Source organism: Entelurus aequoreus, linkage group LG11 (genome assembly GCF_033978785.1).
Source record: "Entelurus aequoreus isolate RoL-2023_Sb linkage group LG11, RoL_Eaeq_v1.1, whole genome shotgun sequence".
In the NCBI taxonomy this organism is placed as follows: Eukaryota; Metazoa; Chordata; class Actinopteri; order Syngnathiformes; family Syngnathidae; genus Entelurus; species Entelurus aequoreus.
In genome coordinates this window covers 69,899,465-69,918,564 of record NC_084741.1, presented here as the reverse complement: position 1 = coordinate 69,918,564, position 19,100 = coordinate 69,899,465, and the positions used below count along the sequence as shown (strand labels likewise).

Below are 19,100 nucleotides of genomic sequence, written 5' to 3'. Positions count from 1 at the left end.
CGCTCAAACTGAAGAAGCCCGTCTCTTTAGACCGCCTGCAAAGCTCATTGATTGGCCTTTCAGGGCTGCCTTCTTGCCAGCTGACTAATCAGTGGTCAGATGCGAGTAAAATTGAATCATAATCATTCACAGGAGAAAGATATTTATGATAGAAATGGATTAAAACGCTTGCTGTGTTGCTGTTAAACAAATGAGTGAGATCATAAACTTTTTCAAACACTGCTTTTGTAATATTACGAGTCTAGTTTACAGAACATTATATTGGACCAGGAAGCTTAGAATGCATGATTGTGATGCACATAGATGAATGTGGGTTCGATTTCCTTCACAATTGTTTCCTTTATTGTTAATGTTATTATTTTTGCATTGAAAATAAATATATGATTTATCATGTATTCCTAATCATCTAAAATGATGTTTCTTAACCTTAAAACCGTGTATAGAGGGAGTACGGCCAACTCGGTTTCAGACTTGGTCCCCAACATGTAGTCATGTGAGGGGCTTTTGACCAATCAGAGAGAGTATGGCCAATCTCTGACTAATCAAAAACCCCTCACTGGACCACAGGGTGCCATGTTGGGGACCAACTCGGTTTATATACATATACACGGCTCTGCCATTGTTGGGTTACGAGCGCACACTCGAGGGCCGCCAAAACATATCTGTTTCTCAACTGTGGTCCACATGGGCTGCAGCGGTACCCAGTTGTGATACACTTTTCCACCACTTGTGACAGTAATGACAATATCAAACACACAGAAAAAGTCTGGAGCTAAAGTCAGAGAGAACTTTCTTGAGCGCAAAAAATATGACTAAAGTAGTGAAGCTGTATTTTTTTTTTACAAACACTTTATTGACAGTTAAGTTAAAAAATATATTAATTTCGTTAAAATGTTTTTTTAGCACCACGTAATTGTACGTAAATACTTTTTTAAAAAGGACAAAAAGTTAAAAACATGCGTTGAATCCTTTAAACCACACCCCACTCTGTACTCAAAGCCAATTGTGACCCCACCCATTTTTAAAATCAAAATGTCGTCCCTTTGGCCTGTTCGTTTTTTTAAATGCTTTTTAGAAAGCGACGAGAATGTTGGTTTTCATTGGTCCATTAAGGCAAATAACGTAATATAATGTCTGAATAAATATACTCAGTGTAATATATTTGGGAGGGTTCTAATCGTTTTATGAATGTTAAGCAGAGGCAACACGGACATCAGCGTGGATCTACGTTAGCTCCATTTTTAACTCATTTAGGTAAAAACTTACGCAATGTACGTAACATCTAAGAAAATACGCCACAGCATACACGTCAATTCCGGTCCTTCAACAATTGCTATTTATTCGGAATCAAAGTATATAATGTATATAATATAGAGATGTCCGATAATATCGGTCTGCCGATATTATCGGCCGAAAAATGCGTTAAAATGTAATATCGGAAATTATCGGTATCGGTTTTTTTATTATCCGTATCGTTGTTTTTTTTGTTTGTTGTTTTTTTTAATTAAATCCACATAAAAAACACAAGATACACTTACAATTAGTGCACCAACCCAAAAAACCTCCCTCCCCCATTTACACTCATTCACACAAAAGGGTTGTTTCTAGGGATGTCCGATAATGGCTTTTTGCCGATATCCGATATGCCGATATTGTCCAACTCTTTAATTACCGATATCAACCGATATCAACCGATATATACAGTCGTGGAATTAACACATTATTATGCCTAATTTGGACAACCAGGTATGGTGAAGATAAGGTACTTATTAAAAAAATGAATCAAATAAAATAAGATAAATAAATTAAAAACATTTTCTTGAATAAAAAAGAAAGTAAAACAATATAAAAACAGTTACGTAGAAACTAATAATTAATGAAAATTTGTAAAATTAACTGTTAAAGGTTAGTACTATTAGTGGAGCAGCAGCACGCACAATCATGTGTGCTTACGGACTGTATCCCTTGCAGACTGTATTGATATATATTGATATATAATGTAGGAACCAGAATATTAATAACAGAAAGAAACAACCCTTTTGTGTGAATGAGTGTGAATGGGGGAGGGAGGTTTTTTGGGTTGGTGCACTAATTGTAAGTGTATGTTGTGTTTTTTATGTGGATTTAATAAAAAAATAAAAAAGTAAAAATAAAAAAATTATACTGATAACAAAAAACCGATACCGATAGTTTCCGATATTACATTATAACGCATTTATCGGCCGATAATATCGGCAGACCGATATTATCGGACATCTCTAGTTGTTTCTTTCTGTTATTAATATTCTGGTTCCTACATTATATATCAATATATATCAATACAGTCTGCAAGGGATACAGTCCGTAAGCACACATGATTGTGCGTGCTGCTGGTCCACTAATAGTACTAACCTTTAACAGTTAATTTTACAAAAATTTTCATTCATTACTAGTTTCTATGTAACTGTTTTTATATTGTTTTACTTTCTTTTTTATTCAAGAAAATGTTTTTAATTTATTTATCTTATTTTATTTGATTCATTTTTTTAAAAAGTACCTTATCTTCACCATACCTGGTTGTCCAAATTAGGCATAATAATGTGTTAATTCCACGACTGTATATATCGGTTGATATCGGTATCGGTTGATATCGGTATCGGAAATTAAAGAGTTGGACAATATCGGCATATCGGATATCTGCAAAAAGCCATTATCGGACATCCCTAATATAATATAATATATATATATATATATATATATATATATATATATATATATATATATATATATATATATATATATATATATATATATATATATATATATATATATATATACCAGAGGTGGGACCAAGTCATTGTTTTGCAAGTCATAAGGAAGCCTCAAGTCTTTGCCCTCAAGTCCAGAGTCAAGACAGGCAAGTCCAAAGTCAAGACTGGAAAGTCTCAAGTCAAGTCCCAAGTCCTACATTGTGAGTTTTGAGTCCTTTCAAGTCCTTTAAACCACAGACTAATATATTCACACAGATTGTGTATGCTTTTAAAACGCTGTATTTATTTATTCAAACAAGTGCATTTGAATTTACAGGGAAAAAAATAGTGCTGACATTACACTTCATAATAGCACTATTAACCAGTCATTTTAAACATTTAACTCATTCCTTTACAGAATAAACACATTTGAAAAACAAGTGCAACTGTACTTATTTGCACAAAAGTGTTAACATTGTATTTCCATGGCATATTGCATTGTAACTACTTCAAGTTTAAGTCAAAAGGCTCAAGTCCAAGTGGAGTCACAAGTCATTGATGTTAAAGTCTAAGTCGAGTTGCAAGTCTCTTTACATTTTGTCAAGTCGAGTCTAAAGTCATCAAATTCATGACTCGAGTCTGACTCGAGTCCAAGTCATGTGACTCAAGTCCACACCTCTGATATATACATATATCTGTATATATTACATTTAATCCATTAATTGCACACTATTGACTAGTGATGCAGCGATAATTCGGCCACGGGAAAAATACTTTGCTCACCGAAACCGGACGTTGTGACGACGTATCCACTTCTGCTGGCGGGCTGCGTCTCTCTTTGTGCACACGAATAACGTAGGTCGCCTAAAGATGATGCAAAAGTCGCATTCAGGTCGCATTTCCGTTTATAGGGAAGTCACGTTTGAAAAGATCTGGGGCCGTACTTATCAAGCTTCTTAGAGTGCCATTTTACACTTAAGTCCTGAGAATTTGCAAAATTTAGTCCTACTCTCAAACTTAAGAATAAAAGCTTTTTATCAACGTTCTTAAGTCTAAGAATCACTCCTACTCTCCACGATATTTAAGAGACCTTCAGAGGTGTCTTAAGTGGTTAGGAGTTGCCAGCAGGGGATGGCACTGAGGCGAGAGAGACGTGCGCGAACGTTCAGGGAACGGAACAATGTTTTGGTTTTTTTTGATGACGAGCAGCTGATCAAACGGTATCGTTTAGACAGAGCGGATATTATTTTTGTCACAGATTTAATACTTTTCGATTCCTTGTTGATTTCTGCATGTGTCTGCAGTGGGCTAGTATATATAGAGCCACCCACACCAGTTTCAAATTAGTTGCCTAATTAATGAATTGGAAAGAAAATGTTATGACAGTAGCGTATGTGTGTGGCCGTGAGGTGAGTGACATCAGTGAGTGTGTGGGCGATAGAAGAGAGGGAGCGGTAGCGTGAGTGCCGGCGAGGACTAGTTTGTTTTGTATTATTTTGTAGTTTATTGTCAAAATATACACTCCCAATGTCCACTTAAATATTTCCAAGATATTTCTTTATTCTTAGACAACGGATTCCCTTCCGTGATTGGTCATTTCTATGGACACAGAAATGACGTCACCTAAAATTCCGTTTACGGCACATAGTAATGTCGTAATGCAGCTCTGAGTGTGACACTTAAGATTCAGTCCTACACTTCGCTGAAAGTGTGAGTAAGACGCTTGATAACTAACTTTTAAGTGCAGCTTTCAGCGAAGAATTTATTTACTCTTAAGTCAACTCTTAGCAGACTTCTTAGGAGTAATTCTAAGAAGCTTGATAAGTACGGCCCCAGATTCCAATTGGATTCGGACTACCTCTTTATGCAACCTGAATCTGAAGCGGAAAGATCAAATTTGAAGCACTTTGGAGCATTTATCTGATCTGTGTCACAGATTTGGTGTGCAGAAAAAACGGGGGCATTGATAAGTGAAATTACATTTTTGTGAAGGTTGGATTTGCTAATACGGCTAATAATTCATATTGTCTAGTTTTTAATTTGGCATTATTTACTAGTTTTTTAAATATCTGTGTTCGTACAGGTATAGCCTCAGTTACAACTATTTCTCATGGGAAAACGGTTTCTTCATTGTAACAAATCGGACATCCCAGAACGGATTTGGCGTCAGTTAATTGGGATTGACTCCTGCTAGGTGTGGAAGTGAGTGGAAAACGTTGTGTGTGATTGACTGGACATCAATCGCTAAATCACCTCACAGTCTGCTAGGTTAGGAGGCTCCAGCTTTCCCGCAACAAAAAGGATCGATTATGGTTCGACGTTCGGGGTTCCACTGTATCAGTCAGTTTCAAAACCTAGATCTAGAAGTGAGTTCTGTAGCTAGGATCCTCTGGGTTTATCCTCAGCGACACTTAGCGATGTGTCCGGAGAGGTGATGGGAGCGAGCAAAACTGCGGAAGCAGTTGGGGCAGGAGTACGGCTTCTCTCCGGTGTGAGTGAGCATGTGAGTTTTCAAATGGCCGGACAAGCGGAAGCTCTTGCTGCATTCCTGACACATGTACGGGCGCAGGTTAGTGTGTGTCCTGCGGTGCTTGCCTAGGTCGCCGGACGAGGTGTAGCGGCGTTGGCACTCGGGACACTCGAAGGGCTTCTCCCCGGAATGTATCCTCTTGTGCTTCACCAGGTCCCCGGACTGCGTGAAGCTCTTGTCGCACTGGTCGCACTTGTAGGGTCTCTCGCCGGTGTGCGTGCGCTGGTGGTTCCGCAGATGCGACAGGCGGATGAACTTGTTGCCGCAGACGGTGCAGTGGTAGGGCCTCTCGCCCGTGTGCGTCCTCAGGTGTATCTTCAGAGCCCCCAGGTCGCTGATCTTCAGGCCGCAGTCGCCGCACTGGTGAGACTTCTCGCTGTGCAGCTTGGTGTGCACGCGCAGGTTCTTGCGGGTGTTGAAGGTTTTCTCGCAAGCCAGGCAGTGGAAGGGCTTCTCGCTAGAGTGCGTTCTCAAGTGCAGGTTGAGGCTCGCCTTTAATCCAAACTCCTTCCCGCATTGGGAGCAGGAGTACTCCTTCTTAGCCGAGTGCGTGGTGAGGTGGCACTTGAGTTGGTGTCCCCTCTGGAAGGCCTTGCCGCACACTTGACACTTGTGCGGCTTCTCCCCCGTGTGGATCCTCTGGTGCTGCCGCCAGCTGCTGCGCTCCACAAAGCGCCTGCCGCAGTCCTTGCAGACAAACGGACGCTCGCCCGTGTGGATGCGCATGTGGTCCTCCAGGCTCTGCGGGGTGCGCAGCTTCTTATCACACTCTGGACACTTCAATCCCAGATCCAGACAGATGGGCTTTTCCTCGGATTCTGTGTGCGGCTGGTGACACAAGTGAGGCCCCTGGCCCCAGGTGGCTTTGAAGCTCTTCCCGCAGTCGACGCAGCACAGGTTCCCCCCTCTGATGACCACTGACATGTTGTGCCAGCGCTGGCAGTGGTTTTTCAGGTTCTTTAAGTACTGGAAGCTGCGCACGCATGTCGGGCACGGGTGGAGCCGGCGGGTCGGGGCAGAAGGGTGGCTCTCTCTGACATGGACCCGAAGGTAGACTTTGGAGCTGAAGGTGCTGCTGCAGACGGTGCAGGTGTGTTTGGGGATGAGGCTTTTTTGGGCGTGGCTGGAGAGGCAGTTATTCAGCTCGGCCAGGTACTCTTTCTGGTGGACCCACTTGACGTGCTTCTCCAAGAAGTCCAGGTTGGTGAAGGACACATCACAGTGGGGACAAGGGAAAAACTCATTTGACCCTAAGATGGGTGAGAGTGACAAAGACAGAAGCACATTAAAACAGTTTAGTAGTATTAAGGCATAACAACCAGTGCCTCCAGGACTTCACAGACTTTTGTGATTGGTTTAGCCTAAAACGCCTCAATTTGCAGCAACTTTTTCAGAAAGTCGCGTCTTTTTTATCTTAGTTGTTAATGTTTCAAGTTTTCCTTGCAACCTTAACTAAAGGCTTAGTTGGCCACATGCGTGGAGAGCACCTTTTAGCTCTTATTTCCAAAATTGTGAACACTACTGAATTGGGGTATTATGGCCCTTATGTGGACACTTATACTGCCATCTGGTGGTGTCAGAAGAGTATAACATACAATGGAATTTGGAAAAAAAAAAGTGTAAAAATAAGAATGAGCATGTCACTAAACATGAAGTACATGTTTGTTACTTACAAACAAAGTACATCATATCAAAAGATGATTCTTAGTTTTTATTCTAATTAGGGACCAATAAGCCCAAATAACAAAGCATGTAAACAAACAGCTTGGGCCTTAAGAGGTTTTAACCTAAGAAAATCCCATCCAATCCCCTTCATTTATATAGCACGGTTAAACAACAAAAATGTTTCCAAAGTGTTGCACAAAAATATTAAAAACAAGATTCAAATACTATCCTTAGCTACACCAATGACTGAATAAAAACAAAATAAATAAATATAAAACCAAAATAAAAATAAATATGATTAAAAACTATTTTAAAGGGTAAAACCATTAAAACAATAAATAAAAATACAAATTTAAAAATACAGAGGACCACACAACTCACATAGTGTTAAAAGCCAGAGATTAAAAGTGGGTCTTAAGACGAGACTTAAAACACTCCACTGTGGGAGCAGTTCGAACATGGAGGGGCAGAGTGGTCCAGAGCTTAGAAGTCCCCGTCGCCCCTGGTTTTAAATCTTGTCTTGGGCACCACGAGCTGGAGCTGGCTCTCGGACCTCAGAGCGCTCGCAGGAGTGTACATTTGGATGAGGTCCGAAATATAAATGAGGTGCCAGTCCATGCAAAGCTTTAAAACCAAACAGCAACATTTTAAAATCAATTCTAAAATGAACAGGGAGCCAGTGCAAAGTCTCAAGAATTGGGGTTATAAGCTCCCGTTTCCTGGCCCCTGTTAAAAGTTGTGCTGCCGCGTTCTGGACTAACTGCAACCGGGAGAGAGCTTTTTTGGCTAATGCCAGCATAAAGTGCATTGCAGTAGTACAGGCGACTTGAAATAAAAGCATGCACAACTTGTTCAAAAAGGTTAAAAGATAAAAACGGTTTTACTTTTGCTAAAAAACGAAGATGATAAAAACACGATTATAAAACGCCATTGACTTGTTTGTCAAGTTTAAAATCACTGTCTATAGTGACATCAAGACTGGTGACTTTGGGACGCACATCATTTTGCAATGGTCCCAAGTCAATGAGGGCCGTAGGGATGATGTTTGATAAGGAATTATCGAGTTCGAGCCTATTATCGAATCCTCTTATCGAACCGATTCCTTATCGATTCTCTTATCGAGTCCAGATAGGTTGTTGTATATGGAAAAAAACACAATATTTGGTTTAACAAAAGCTCACTTTTGAGCTTTTGTTAAACCAATACGGGCGGTATAGCTCGGTTGGTAGAGCGGCCGTGCCAGCAACTTGAGGGTTGCAGGTTCGATCCCCGCTTCCGCCATCCTAGTCACTGCCGTTGTGTCCTTGGGCAAGACACTTTACCCACCTGCTCCCAGTGCCACCCACACTGGTTTAAATGTAACTTAGATATTGGGTTTCACTATGTAAAGCGCTTTGAGTCACTTGAGAAAAAGCGCTATATAAATGTAATTCACTTCACTTCACACTTCACTTTTATTATATAATTAAAAAAAATAAAATCTAATAAATAAATAAATATTGACTGTTACCCACCTAAAAAAAATTAAAAAAAATAAATAAATATTGACTGTTGTTACCCAAAGTATATTAAGTGGGATTTTTCAGAGAAACAAATATATACAGTAACACAAAAACTAGCTGTCTCTGTGATCACTATAGGTGTATAAATAATAATATAGTGTTAAATAAAATCAGTCCCTTGGGCACAAAACTGAAAATAATACAGCTCTCCAAAAAGTGCACTTCTGCTGCTATTTGACATAACTGTTTGTTATGATGCTTTGACATTTTTGCACTTTATTTCTTTATTGAAAGAAAATTCTATGAAGAGAAAAGTTGTTTGCAAATGTGGTTACAATGCTAAAAAATGAAAAGTTAAAGCTAAAAAAAGAAATACACTTTATTGAGTTAACATTATTTCTTTATAGGGGGAAAAATGTTATGAGCTAGAGAATATAACAACTACACTACCCAGCATGCAACGGGAGTTACGAGCATGCGCGGTAGCCCCGAAAAGTGTTGCATGTTGCCACGCTGTGAAAGTAAACGTCAAGAACTCAGCCAACACGCCTCGTCTGCATTATTTATAATTAGACAAACAACACATCTACAGTGTGATTTTGTTTTGTTTACAAGGAAAGAAAAACAAAAGTTAAAAAAGGGAGATCCCGTATGTTGTATATATATGTATGTGCTGCGGTTGTTTTAAGAACGTTGCGACAGCTGCCGTAAAGGAAGTGCGTTGCTAGCCTGGTTGCTATGTTTCCGGTTGGTCGTAAAAGTGTTCGTCATGTGTTGTACCCTGCTAAAATCTCTCAGTAAAGTTATTCGATGGATTATACCTTTTGTTTTGAACTTTATTACACCTTGGAGCGCTTTTTCCCGTCCATTGTTTTCCTGCTTTCGCTATCTGCGCCTAATGACTGAGCTACGTGACGTCATTTCTTGTGATGTCCCACGGAGCATTTCTGGTCGGGACGGGATTCGAATAAAGAATCAACTCTTTTCCTTTACTATAGTGGTCTCGATAACGGGTACCGGTTCTCAAAAAGGGATTCGAGTCCAAGGACTCGGTTCTTTTCTTATCAAACAACCGGGAAAACCGGTTTCGAGTATCATCCCTAGAGGGCCGGTCCAAAAACTAAAATTTCCGTTTTTCCCTCATTCATTATTAAAAAATTCTGGGCTAGCCAAGCTTTGACGTCGCATTGACAGTTGAGAAGGGGTGTCAGGGGGCCGTGGCCTTTTGCAATCGGCATATCAATTTGGCAGTTGCCTGCAAAAAAATGATAAGACACTCCATGCCTCTTAAACATCTCTCCAAGAGGGGGGAGATAAAAAGCAAGCAGGATGGGGTCCAGAATAGATCCCTGGGGAACACCACAGTAAAGCGGTGCAGAAGAAGAGGTGGCGTCCCCCAGCCTGACAGAGAAGGACCTCTCTGACAGGTAGGATCTGAACCACTCCAATGCAGTCCCCCTGACACCCACACAGTCTCTCAGGCGGTCTAAAAGAATTGTGTGGTCGACTGTGTCTAAGGCAGCTGTGAGATCTAAAAGCACTAAAATGGCAGAGCTGCCAGAGTCAGACATTAAAAGCAAATCATTAAAAACCTTTAGAAGTGCAGATTCAGTACAGTGCAAAGCTTTGTATCCAGACTGAAATGGATCTAAAGTGCTATTTTCCTCTAAAAAAGGCTGCAATTGCACCAAAACACATTTCTCCAAAATTATGTAATATTAGTACATTGTTTAATTGCTTTGCTTAATCCAATCCATAATTTAATTCCACATACTGATATACTGAAGGTCTTAAGTGTTGTACGTGCATACAAATGTTTTAAATTACATTTTTCTCTAAGATTATATTTGTCCTCTTTTTTTGAGAAGAATTGTTGTATATTCTTGTGTAGCAGGTTATAGTTTGCTTTGTGTATAATTTTAGCTGTTTGCAAATTCACTATGTCGTGGAATTTCAGTATCTTTGATTCAATAAATAAAAGGGTTTGTATGTTCTCTATATCCAACATTATGTATTATTCTAACTGATCTTTTTTGTAACCCCGTTAATGAATGAAGTGTACTTTTGTAGTTATTTCCCCATATTTCTGCACAATAACTCAGATATGGTAACACTAGTGAGCAGTAGAGAATATGAAGTGATTTTTGGTCTAGAACATGTTTTGCTTTATTCATTACTGACGTGTTTCTTGCTACTTTCTGTTGTATATTTTTTACATGAGAAAGACCTCTCGGACAGGTAGGATCTGAACCACTCCAATGCAGTCCCCCTGACACCCACACAGTCTCTCAGGCGGTCTAAAAGAATTGTGTGGTCGACTGTGTCAAAGGCAGCTGTGAGATCTAAAAGCACTGCGCCACTTGGGGACGGCGTAGCGCTGTTGGGAGAGTGGCCATGCCAGCAACCTGAGGGTCACTGGTTCAATCCCCACCTTCTACCAACCTCGTCACAATCCGTGTGTCCTTGAGCAAGACACTTCACCCTTGCTCCTGATGAATCGTGGTTAGGGCCTTGCATGGCAGCTCCCGCCATCAGTGTGTGAATGAATGGGTGAATGTGGAAATAGTGTCAAAGCGCTTTGAGTACCTTAAAGGTAGAAAAGTGCTATACAAGTATAACCCATTTAAAATGGCAGAGCTGCCAGAATCAGTCATTAAAAGCAGGTCATTAAAAACCTTTAAAAGTGCAGATTCAGTACTGTGCAAAGCTTTGTATCCAGACTGAAATTTGATTGATTGAGACTTTTATTAGTGCACAGTACAGTACATATTCCGTACAATTGACCACTAAATGGTAACACCCGAATAAGTTTTTCAACTTGTTTAAGTCGGGGTTCATGTTAATCAATTCATGGTCAAATTTATCTAAAGTGCTATTTTAAATTTGCTCACGCATTTGCTGACAAGGTGGTGACCCTCGCCCCATCCTTGTTTGTGAATGACTGAGCATTTCATGGAATGTACTTTTATACCCATTCATGGCACCCACCTGTTCCCAATTTGCCTGTTCACCTGTGGGATGTTCCAAATAAGTGTTTGATGAGCATTCCTCAACTTTACCAGTATTTATTGCCACCTTTCCCAACTTCTTTGTCACGTGTTGCTGGCATCAAATTCTAAAGTTAATGATTATTTGCCAAAAAAAAAAAAAGTTTATCAGTTTGAACATCAAATATCTTGTCTTTGTAGCATATTCAACTGAATATGGGTTGAAAATTATTTGCAAATCATTGTATTTTGTTTATATTTACATCTAACACAATTTCCCAACTCATATGGAAACAGGGTTTGTACATCTTTTAGGTCAGGGGTCACCAACCTTTTTGAAACCAAGAGCTACTTCTTGGGTACTGATTAATGCGAAGGGCTACCAGTTTGATACACACTTAAATAAATTGCCAGAAATAGCCAATTTGCTCAATTTACCTTTAACTCTATGTTATTATTAATAATTAATGACAATTAAATTTTGAAACATAGTTTATCTTCAATTTCGACTCTTTAAAATTCCAAATTCAACCGAAAAAAAAAGAAGAGAAAAACTAGCTAATTCGAATCTTTTTGAAAAAATTAAAAAAATAATTTATGGAACATCATTAGTAATTTTTCCTGATTAAGATTAATTTTAGAATGTTGATGACATGTTTTAAATAGGTTAAAATCCAATCTACACTTTGTTAGAATATATAACAAATTGGACCAAGCTATATTTCTAACAAAGACAAATCATTATTTCTTCTAGATTTTCCAGAACAAAAATTTTAAAAGAAATTCAAAAGACTTTGAAATAAGATTTCAATTTGATTCTACAGATTTTGTAGATTTGCCATAATAAAATTTTTGATTTTTAATCATAATAAGTTTGAAGAAATATTTCACAAATATTCTTCGTCGAAAAAACAGAAGCTAAAATGAAGAATTAAATTAAAATGTATTTATTATTCTTTACAATAAAAAAAATAAATTTACTTGAACATTGATTTAAATTGTCAGGAAAGAAGAGGAAGGAATTTAAAAGGTAAAAAGGTACATGTGTTTGAAAATCCTAAAATCATTTTTAGGGTTGTATTTTTTCTCTAAAATTGTCTTTCTGAAAGTTATAAGAAGCAAAGTAAAAAAATTAATGAATTTATTTAAACAAGTGAAGACCAAGTCTTTAAAATATTTTCTTGGATTTTCAAATTCTATTTGAGTTTTGTCTCTCTTAGAATTAAAAATGTCAGGCAAAGCGAGACCAGCTTGCTAGTAAATAAATAAAATTTAAAAAATAGAGGCAGCTCACTGGTAAGTGCTGCTATTTGAGCTATTTTTAGAACAGGCCAGCGGGCTACTCATCTGGTCCTTACGGGCTACCTGGTGCCCGCGGGCACCACGTTGGTGACCCCTGTTTTAGGTATTTAGTATTTGAGCGCGGCTGGACCCAAATGTTGCAGCGTGCCTTACTGGGGGTGAGTAGTTTTACTTCTGTGATGCTAATTGGTGAGCTCCATCCCTTTGTTTCCATGACGACGACATTGACTCCTACCTGTGCAGACAAACTCCTCATCCATGTTGTCTCCATCCTGCAACTCCTCTCCCTCCTCTTCTTTGATGAAATGCTCCTCCTTGACAGTCACATCGCATTCGGGCTGCACATCTGGTTCTTCTTCTTTTAAAACCCCCGCCAGATGGTAGTGGTGGTGAAGACCATCCGTAAAGGGTGTCCTGTCGCCATCACCACCACCAGCAGCAGCAGCAGCATCAGGCTGGGAGCCTAACGTGACCCCATAATACACCTCAGTGATCTCCAGGGCGTGTGGCTCCTCTTTGATTTGGATGTGGAGCTCATCTCCATTGGTACAACACTCATCACAGTCTCCATCTTCCTCGCCCATTTCACGTTTGACCGTGACGACGACGTCGCCGCCGTCCGCCTTCGCTTTGTTTTTCGACTCCACCCTCATGTTGCGCCCCGTGGACGACGCACAGCTTAAAGCGACAAGATGTTAAAAAATAAAATAACAATAAAACACTCGCCGCACAATGAGACGTCAAAGAGGACAATAACAACGATGCTAGCGTTAGCATCGGGGGGTTAGCATGGCGGCTAACCGCATTAACCTGGCCGCGGTCAAGCAGTCAGCGACGCCTCACGTATTGTGGCTTCGTCCGCTGTATGATATTTATAAATATTATTCCAAAAAGCCGCTTTAAAAGGCCGGCGTGCTACAGCAAGGCCTGTGTACTGTTTACTAACCTGCTACATTTGGCACTTTGATGAGAATACAGTACAAGCCCGTACTGGATGAAGAGGGGGCATTTCCGGTTTCTGTGGCCAATCAAGAACGTCCTTGTTTAAATCCCCGAATAAAACCACGCCCCTATCCTTCCTCATCTTCTACATTCTTGCATTAAAAAGTGTCCACTATTACTCAATTGGAAGAAAGAGGAAACATTTCTCCACTGCGACTATAAATATAATTTGTCTATAAAAGTGTAAGTACACCTCTGGATTACATTGTTTGCTTATTAACATTAGACAGCAACAAAAGAGATATAAGTTAAAGTTAAAGTACCACTGATAGTCACACACACACACACACACACTAGGTGTGGTGAAATTACCCTCTGCATTTGACCCATCACCCTTGTTCCACCCCCTGGGAGGTGAGGGGAGCAGCAAGCAGCAGTGGTGGCCGCGCTCGGGAATCATTTCGGTGATTTAACCCCCAATTCCTACCCTTGATGCCGAGTGCCAAGCAGGGAGGTGATGGGTCCCATTTTTATTAATTTGCAACAAATAACTTCATTATCATTTTTCTTCATCCTGTTCCTTCTCAAGCATAGGTGTGTAAATATATGTTTTGTTGTTAGAGTTTAATTGCCTATTGATCAAAAATGCACATCAATGAAGGAGATAAATAAAAAATGAATGAATGAATCATTGTTTTTTAGTCTGGGTTAGTACATTCATTTGGGTGGGAAAAAAAGTATTTACAGTGAACATTTTTCGACTGACTTGAACCATTTGATGCTATAAAATTACATTAAATAAACTCCATTAATCCATTTTCTTTCGCTTATCCGAGGTCGGGTCGCGGGGGCAGCAGCTTAAGCAGAGAAGCCCAGACTTCCCTCTTCCTAGCCACTTCGCCCAGCTCCTCCCAGGGGGATCCCGAGGCGTTCCCAGGCCAGCTGGGAGACATAGTCTTCCCAACGTGTCCTGGGTCTTCCCTGTGGCCTCCTACCGGTCGGACGTGCCTTAAACACCTCCCTAGGGAGGCGTTCGGGTGGCATCCTGACCAGATGCCCGAACCACCTCATCTGGCTCCGAGCAGCGGCTTTACTCTGAGCTCCCCCCGGATGGCAGAGCTTCTCACCCTATCTCTAAGGGAGAGACCCGGCACTCGGCAAAGGAAACTCATTTTGGCCGCTTGTACCCGTGATCTTGTCCTTTCGGTCATAACCCAAAGCTCATGACCATAGGTGAGGATGGGAACGTAGATTGACCGGTAAATTGAGAGCTTTGCCTTCCGGCTCAGCTCCTTCTTCACCACAACGGATCGATACAGCGCCCGCATTACTGAAGACGCCGCACCGATCCGCCTGTCGATCTCACGATCCACTCTTCCCTCACTCGTGAACAAGACTCCGAGGTACTTGAACTCCTCCACTTGGGGCAAGATCTCTTCCCCAACCCGGAGATGGCACTACACCCTTTTCTGGGAAAGAACCATGGACTCCGGCTTGGAGGTGCTGATTCTCATCCCAGTCAGAATCAGAATCAGAATAGTTGTTATTGCCATTGTTTGAGAACGGGTTCACAAACTAGGAATTTTACTTGACGCAATCGTGCAACATAAAACACATATAACTCGGCTGAGAACCAATCCAGTGAGAGTTGAAGATCCTGGCCAGATGAAGCCATCAGGACCACATCATCTGCAAAAAGCAGAGACCTAATCCTGCAGCCACCAAACCGGATCCCCTCAACACCCTGACTGCGCCTAGAAATTCTGTCCATAAAAGTTATGAACTGAATCGGTGACAAAGGGCAGCCTTGGTGTGTGGAACGGTTTCCCTTGTGGATCATTAAAATTTGTCTAAGTCTAAGTCCACAAAACACATAGACTGTTTGGGAAAAGTCCCATGCACCCTCAAGGACCCTGCCGAGAGTAAAGAGCTGGTCCACAGTTCCACGACCAGGACGAAAACCACACTGTTCCTCCTTTTAATCAAAATGAGGGACTCAGGATTAATGGCTACAATGAGCACCTTTTGCAGTGCACAGCATTTTCAAGCGGATTTGTAGCTTAATACTGATAAAACATATTCCCCGGGGTCACACCACGGCCCACTATTTGAGAGGGACTGCATAAAATACACCACGATCATATTCACAGACTTTATTATTTCACCCGACTCATGACAGATCACCTTAATGCCATCTTCTGTACAACACTGTTCCCTTCTTTGAAAAGTTATGTACAAAAATAAAGCATGTTCAAAAAAATGGATGATACAGTACATGACCAAAAAAACACTTTTTTTGTAATGTTGTTATGAAGACAAATATTTAATTACCGGTAAGCTTAAAATATATCAGGGTAATTCAGTTCATAACTTAAACCTTCTTAGTTGTTAAAAATTGTGTCTTACATGATTGTTAGTGTTTCACATAAATAGGGGCCCATTGGCCCCATGCAATTGAAAAAAAAAAAACATTGAACATGTCGTTCAGTCATTTCATTTAGCAATGCTATCAATCGCTCTCACCAGGAGGAGTTCCGAAGATAATTCATCCTATTTCCACTGTACTCGCAAAATAACACATTTTATTTCTTGCTGTATCCATTATTGTTAGCCATTATTTTAGTTGTTTTACTTAACGGCAGCTAATACAATCATCTATGCAGGCAGGTTTGCACAAATCAAAAGCAGTCCGGCAAAAACGAGCCAGACGGACATAAATTCCACGTACAGAAAACATCATCACACTTGAGCAATTTTCTTCATTTGGATGGACGAATGCACTTCTCTTTAATTTAGAAACGACAATAACTATTTTTATCTTTACAAAACATAAAAAGCACAGTATTCAGAGTGAGTCCATTGACTCAAATACAAGGCAAGTCATGAAGGCAGATGTGCAGATAACACTAACAATTTAGCAGGTGAATGAAATGCAAAAAGACAAACATAAATATGATTCCTGGAAGCCTGCCGTATAGACAAAAAAAACTCATATTACATATATTTTTCCAGCTGTAACAATCACAATTGCTGCACTTAATGCTGTACTTATATTGATTTTAGTCTCAATTGGAAGCTTGATTGTCACTATTGGGTATTAAAGCATGTACCGTATTTTTCGGACTATAAGTCGCAGTTTTTTTTCATAGTTTGGTGCGACTTATACTCAGGAGCGACTTATGTGTGAAATTATTAACACATTAGCGTAAAATATCAAATAATATTATTGATCTCATTCACGTAAGAGACTAGACGTATAAGATTTCATGGGATTTAGCGATTAGGAGTGACAGATTGTTTGGTAAACGTATAGCATGTTCTATATGTTATAGTTATTTGAATGACTCTTACCATAATATGTTACGTTAACATACCAGGCACCTTCTCAGTTGGTTATTTATGCCTCATATAACGTACACTTATTCAGCCTGTTGTTCACTATTCTTTATTTATTTTAAATTGCCTTTCAAATGTCTATTCTTGCTGTTGGGTTTTATCAAATACATTTCCCCCAAAAATGCGACTTATACTCCAGTGCAACTTATATATATGTTTTTTTCCTTCTTTATAATGCATTTTCGGCCGGTGCGACTTATATTCCGGAAAATACAGTATTGGTTCCAAAGCGAGCGCTAGCTTCATACCTCCAAAGTGAACAAAAGTGATGTCATTGTGGAGAAATGTCGTCGTTTTGGTGCATTCTCAGAACAGCTGGCTTGGTCGATTGAAACACTGAAGTACAGTAAAGCGATACATGATACGGGACACTTAATAAAGCATTATACGGTGTATGTACAATTGTTCAAATTGCTCACCACAGGTGACGATAAATCTCTCATTGCTCCTCCTTCCATAAAAGATGTAAGCCAAATAATTTAATTCCTTTCTGCTGAGTATACAGTGAGATAGTATGGGTCCTACATAGCCATAGTGGTCAGGTGCTGATGCCCCATCAGCCCCTTGCGCCCGGCGCCCGCCCCTGCGTGCCCACCTCCGCTGCCGTGGCCACAGTACTCCTGCAGGTTCTGCCGCAGCGTAACCAGCGCAGAGCCCAGACAGGCACGGTTCGGAGCCAGGACGCCCCCGGGCAGCTGAAAGAGGACGGTGGCCACACCAGCCATGCCGTCGTCCGTGGGCTCCAGGGTGATGGGCCCCACCTTGAAGGAGGAGTAGGAGAAGCCCATGAGCTGAGACAGAAAGGGGTCGGAGCGGCAGATGTTCTGGTAGCCGCTGTAGGTGGACGGGTGGTGTTGATGCGAGGCCTGGGTGCCAGCGGTGGTGCCGGCGTAGTGGTGGGTGTTCAGGTAGTGTAGCGGAAGGTGCTGGCCGTTGTTGCCCCCACCTTGGGTGAGGTGGTGATGGTGGTGGGCTGTGGGCCCGGAGCCGAGGTCATGTTTGTAGGACACGGCTCCGGCGCGACCTCTCTGAGCCACCATCACTCCTCCTAACTTGCCGGAGCGGGCGTGGGCGAGCGACACGGTGCTCCCGCCCACCCCTCCCACGGATGACGGCAGATAGATGAGCTGTGGCTCGTCCGGCTCCAAGTATATGGTGAGCTTGGCGAAGGGCCGGGACGCCATTTTAGTCATCTCCTGGATGTGTCGGCGCTGCTCCCGCCGGAAGTCCAGGAACTGCTTGACCTTCCACAGAAGGACGCAGACAGACAGGAAGAGGAAAAAACAGGAGAAGAAGACAGAGAAGAAGACAAACAGATCGATGTGGGCTTGGTCCTGTCGCAAAAAGAGCAGGCCTTGGGACTCGCCCTGTTTGCCGTCTGCCCCCACCCCTCTGAGAGCGATGTAGAAGCGGCTGGATTTGAGCGAGTGCACCTCGTGTGGGAAGGTGATGACCACGCGGTCCCGGACACTGCGGACGATCAGGACTGTCTGCGGTTTCCACACCGTGATGTAGGTAATGAGGCCTTCAGAACGTTCCTCCCTAATTTCCCTCTCGGAGCCTGGAGACTTTGCTTGCAGCTGCAATGGATTGTGGGAAATGACAGGACCTAGACCAGATGAAGCGTTGGCAAAGACCTTGATAGGGGACGGGGGCGAATCCTTGTCTACCCCCGTTGCTGTCCCTCGAGCCGCAGACTCCTCCTCGATCAAGACGGCGTGGACGCCCGTGTGGCGGTCCACATCCACGATGAAAGTGTCGTGCGAGTTGGACACGTACACTTCCACCTCGCCAAAGGTGACGTCGATGGTGACCCGGATGTCCACGTTGGTGAACTTCGGCTGGGCGGCGAAGAAGACGGTGCGCCCTCGGGGCAGGTTGCGAATGGTGGGGTCGTGGAAGCAGTTGGTCTGGGAGGTGGGGTCGAAGCAGCACTCGGTATCCACGTTGAACTGGCGGTAGCACTGGCGCCCGTTCACCGGTGTGCCGTTGAAAGAGTCTTTGCACTTGGCGCACTGGAGAGATTTTTACAAAGACAAAATACGTA

At 41.6% G+C, this 19,100-nt stretch overlaps 2 protein-coding genes across 2 annotated transcripts in view; both read right to left on the bottom strand.

Annotated features, from left to right (window-relative positions):
* Positions 1-2,823: 2,823 nt before the first annotated feature.
* On the bottom strand, positions 2,824-13,713 carry LOC133660771 (oocyte zinc finger protein XlCOF6). The gene is made up of 2 exons (XM_062064355.1): positions 12,951-13,713; positions 2,824-6,509 (listed from the first exon to the last, which is right to left on the bottom strand). Exons 1-2 carry the CDS (start codon positions 13,366-13,368, stop codon positions 5,131-5,133), a joined length of 1,797 nt encoding a protein of 598 aa, XP_061920339.1. The 5' UTR covers positions 13,369-13,713; the 3' UTR covers positions 2,824-5,130.
* A 2,082-nt stretch (positions 13,714-15,795) lies between these two features.
* megf8 (multiple EGF-like-domains 8) overlaps positions 15,796-19,100 on the bottom strand; it is a 50,031-nt gene continuing 46,726 nt past the window's right edge. The window contains 1 exon segment of the mRNA XM_062062252.1: positions 15,796-19,068. Coding sequence (XP_061918236.1) covers positions 17,575-19,068 — 1,494 coding nt within the window. The 3' untranslated portion in view covers positions 15,796-17,574.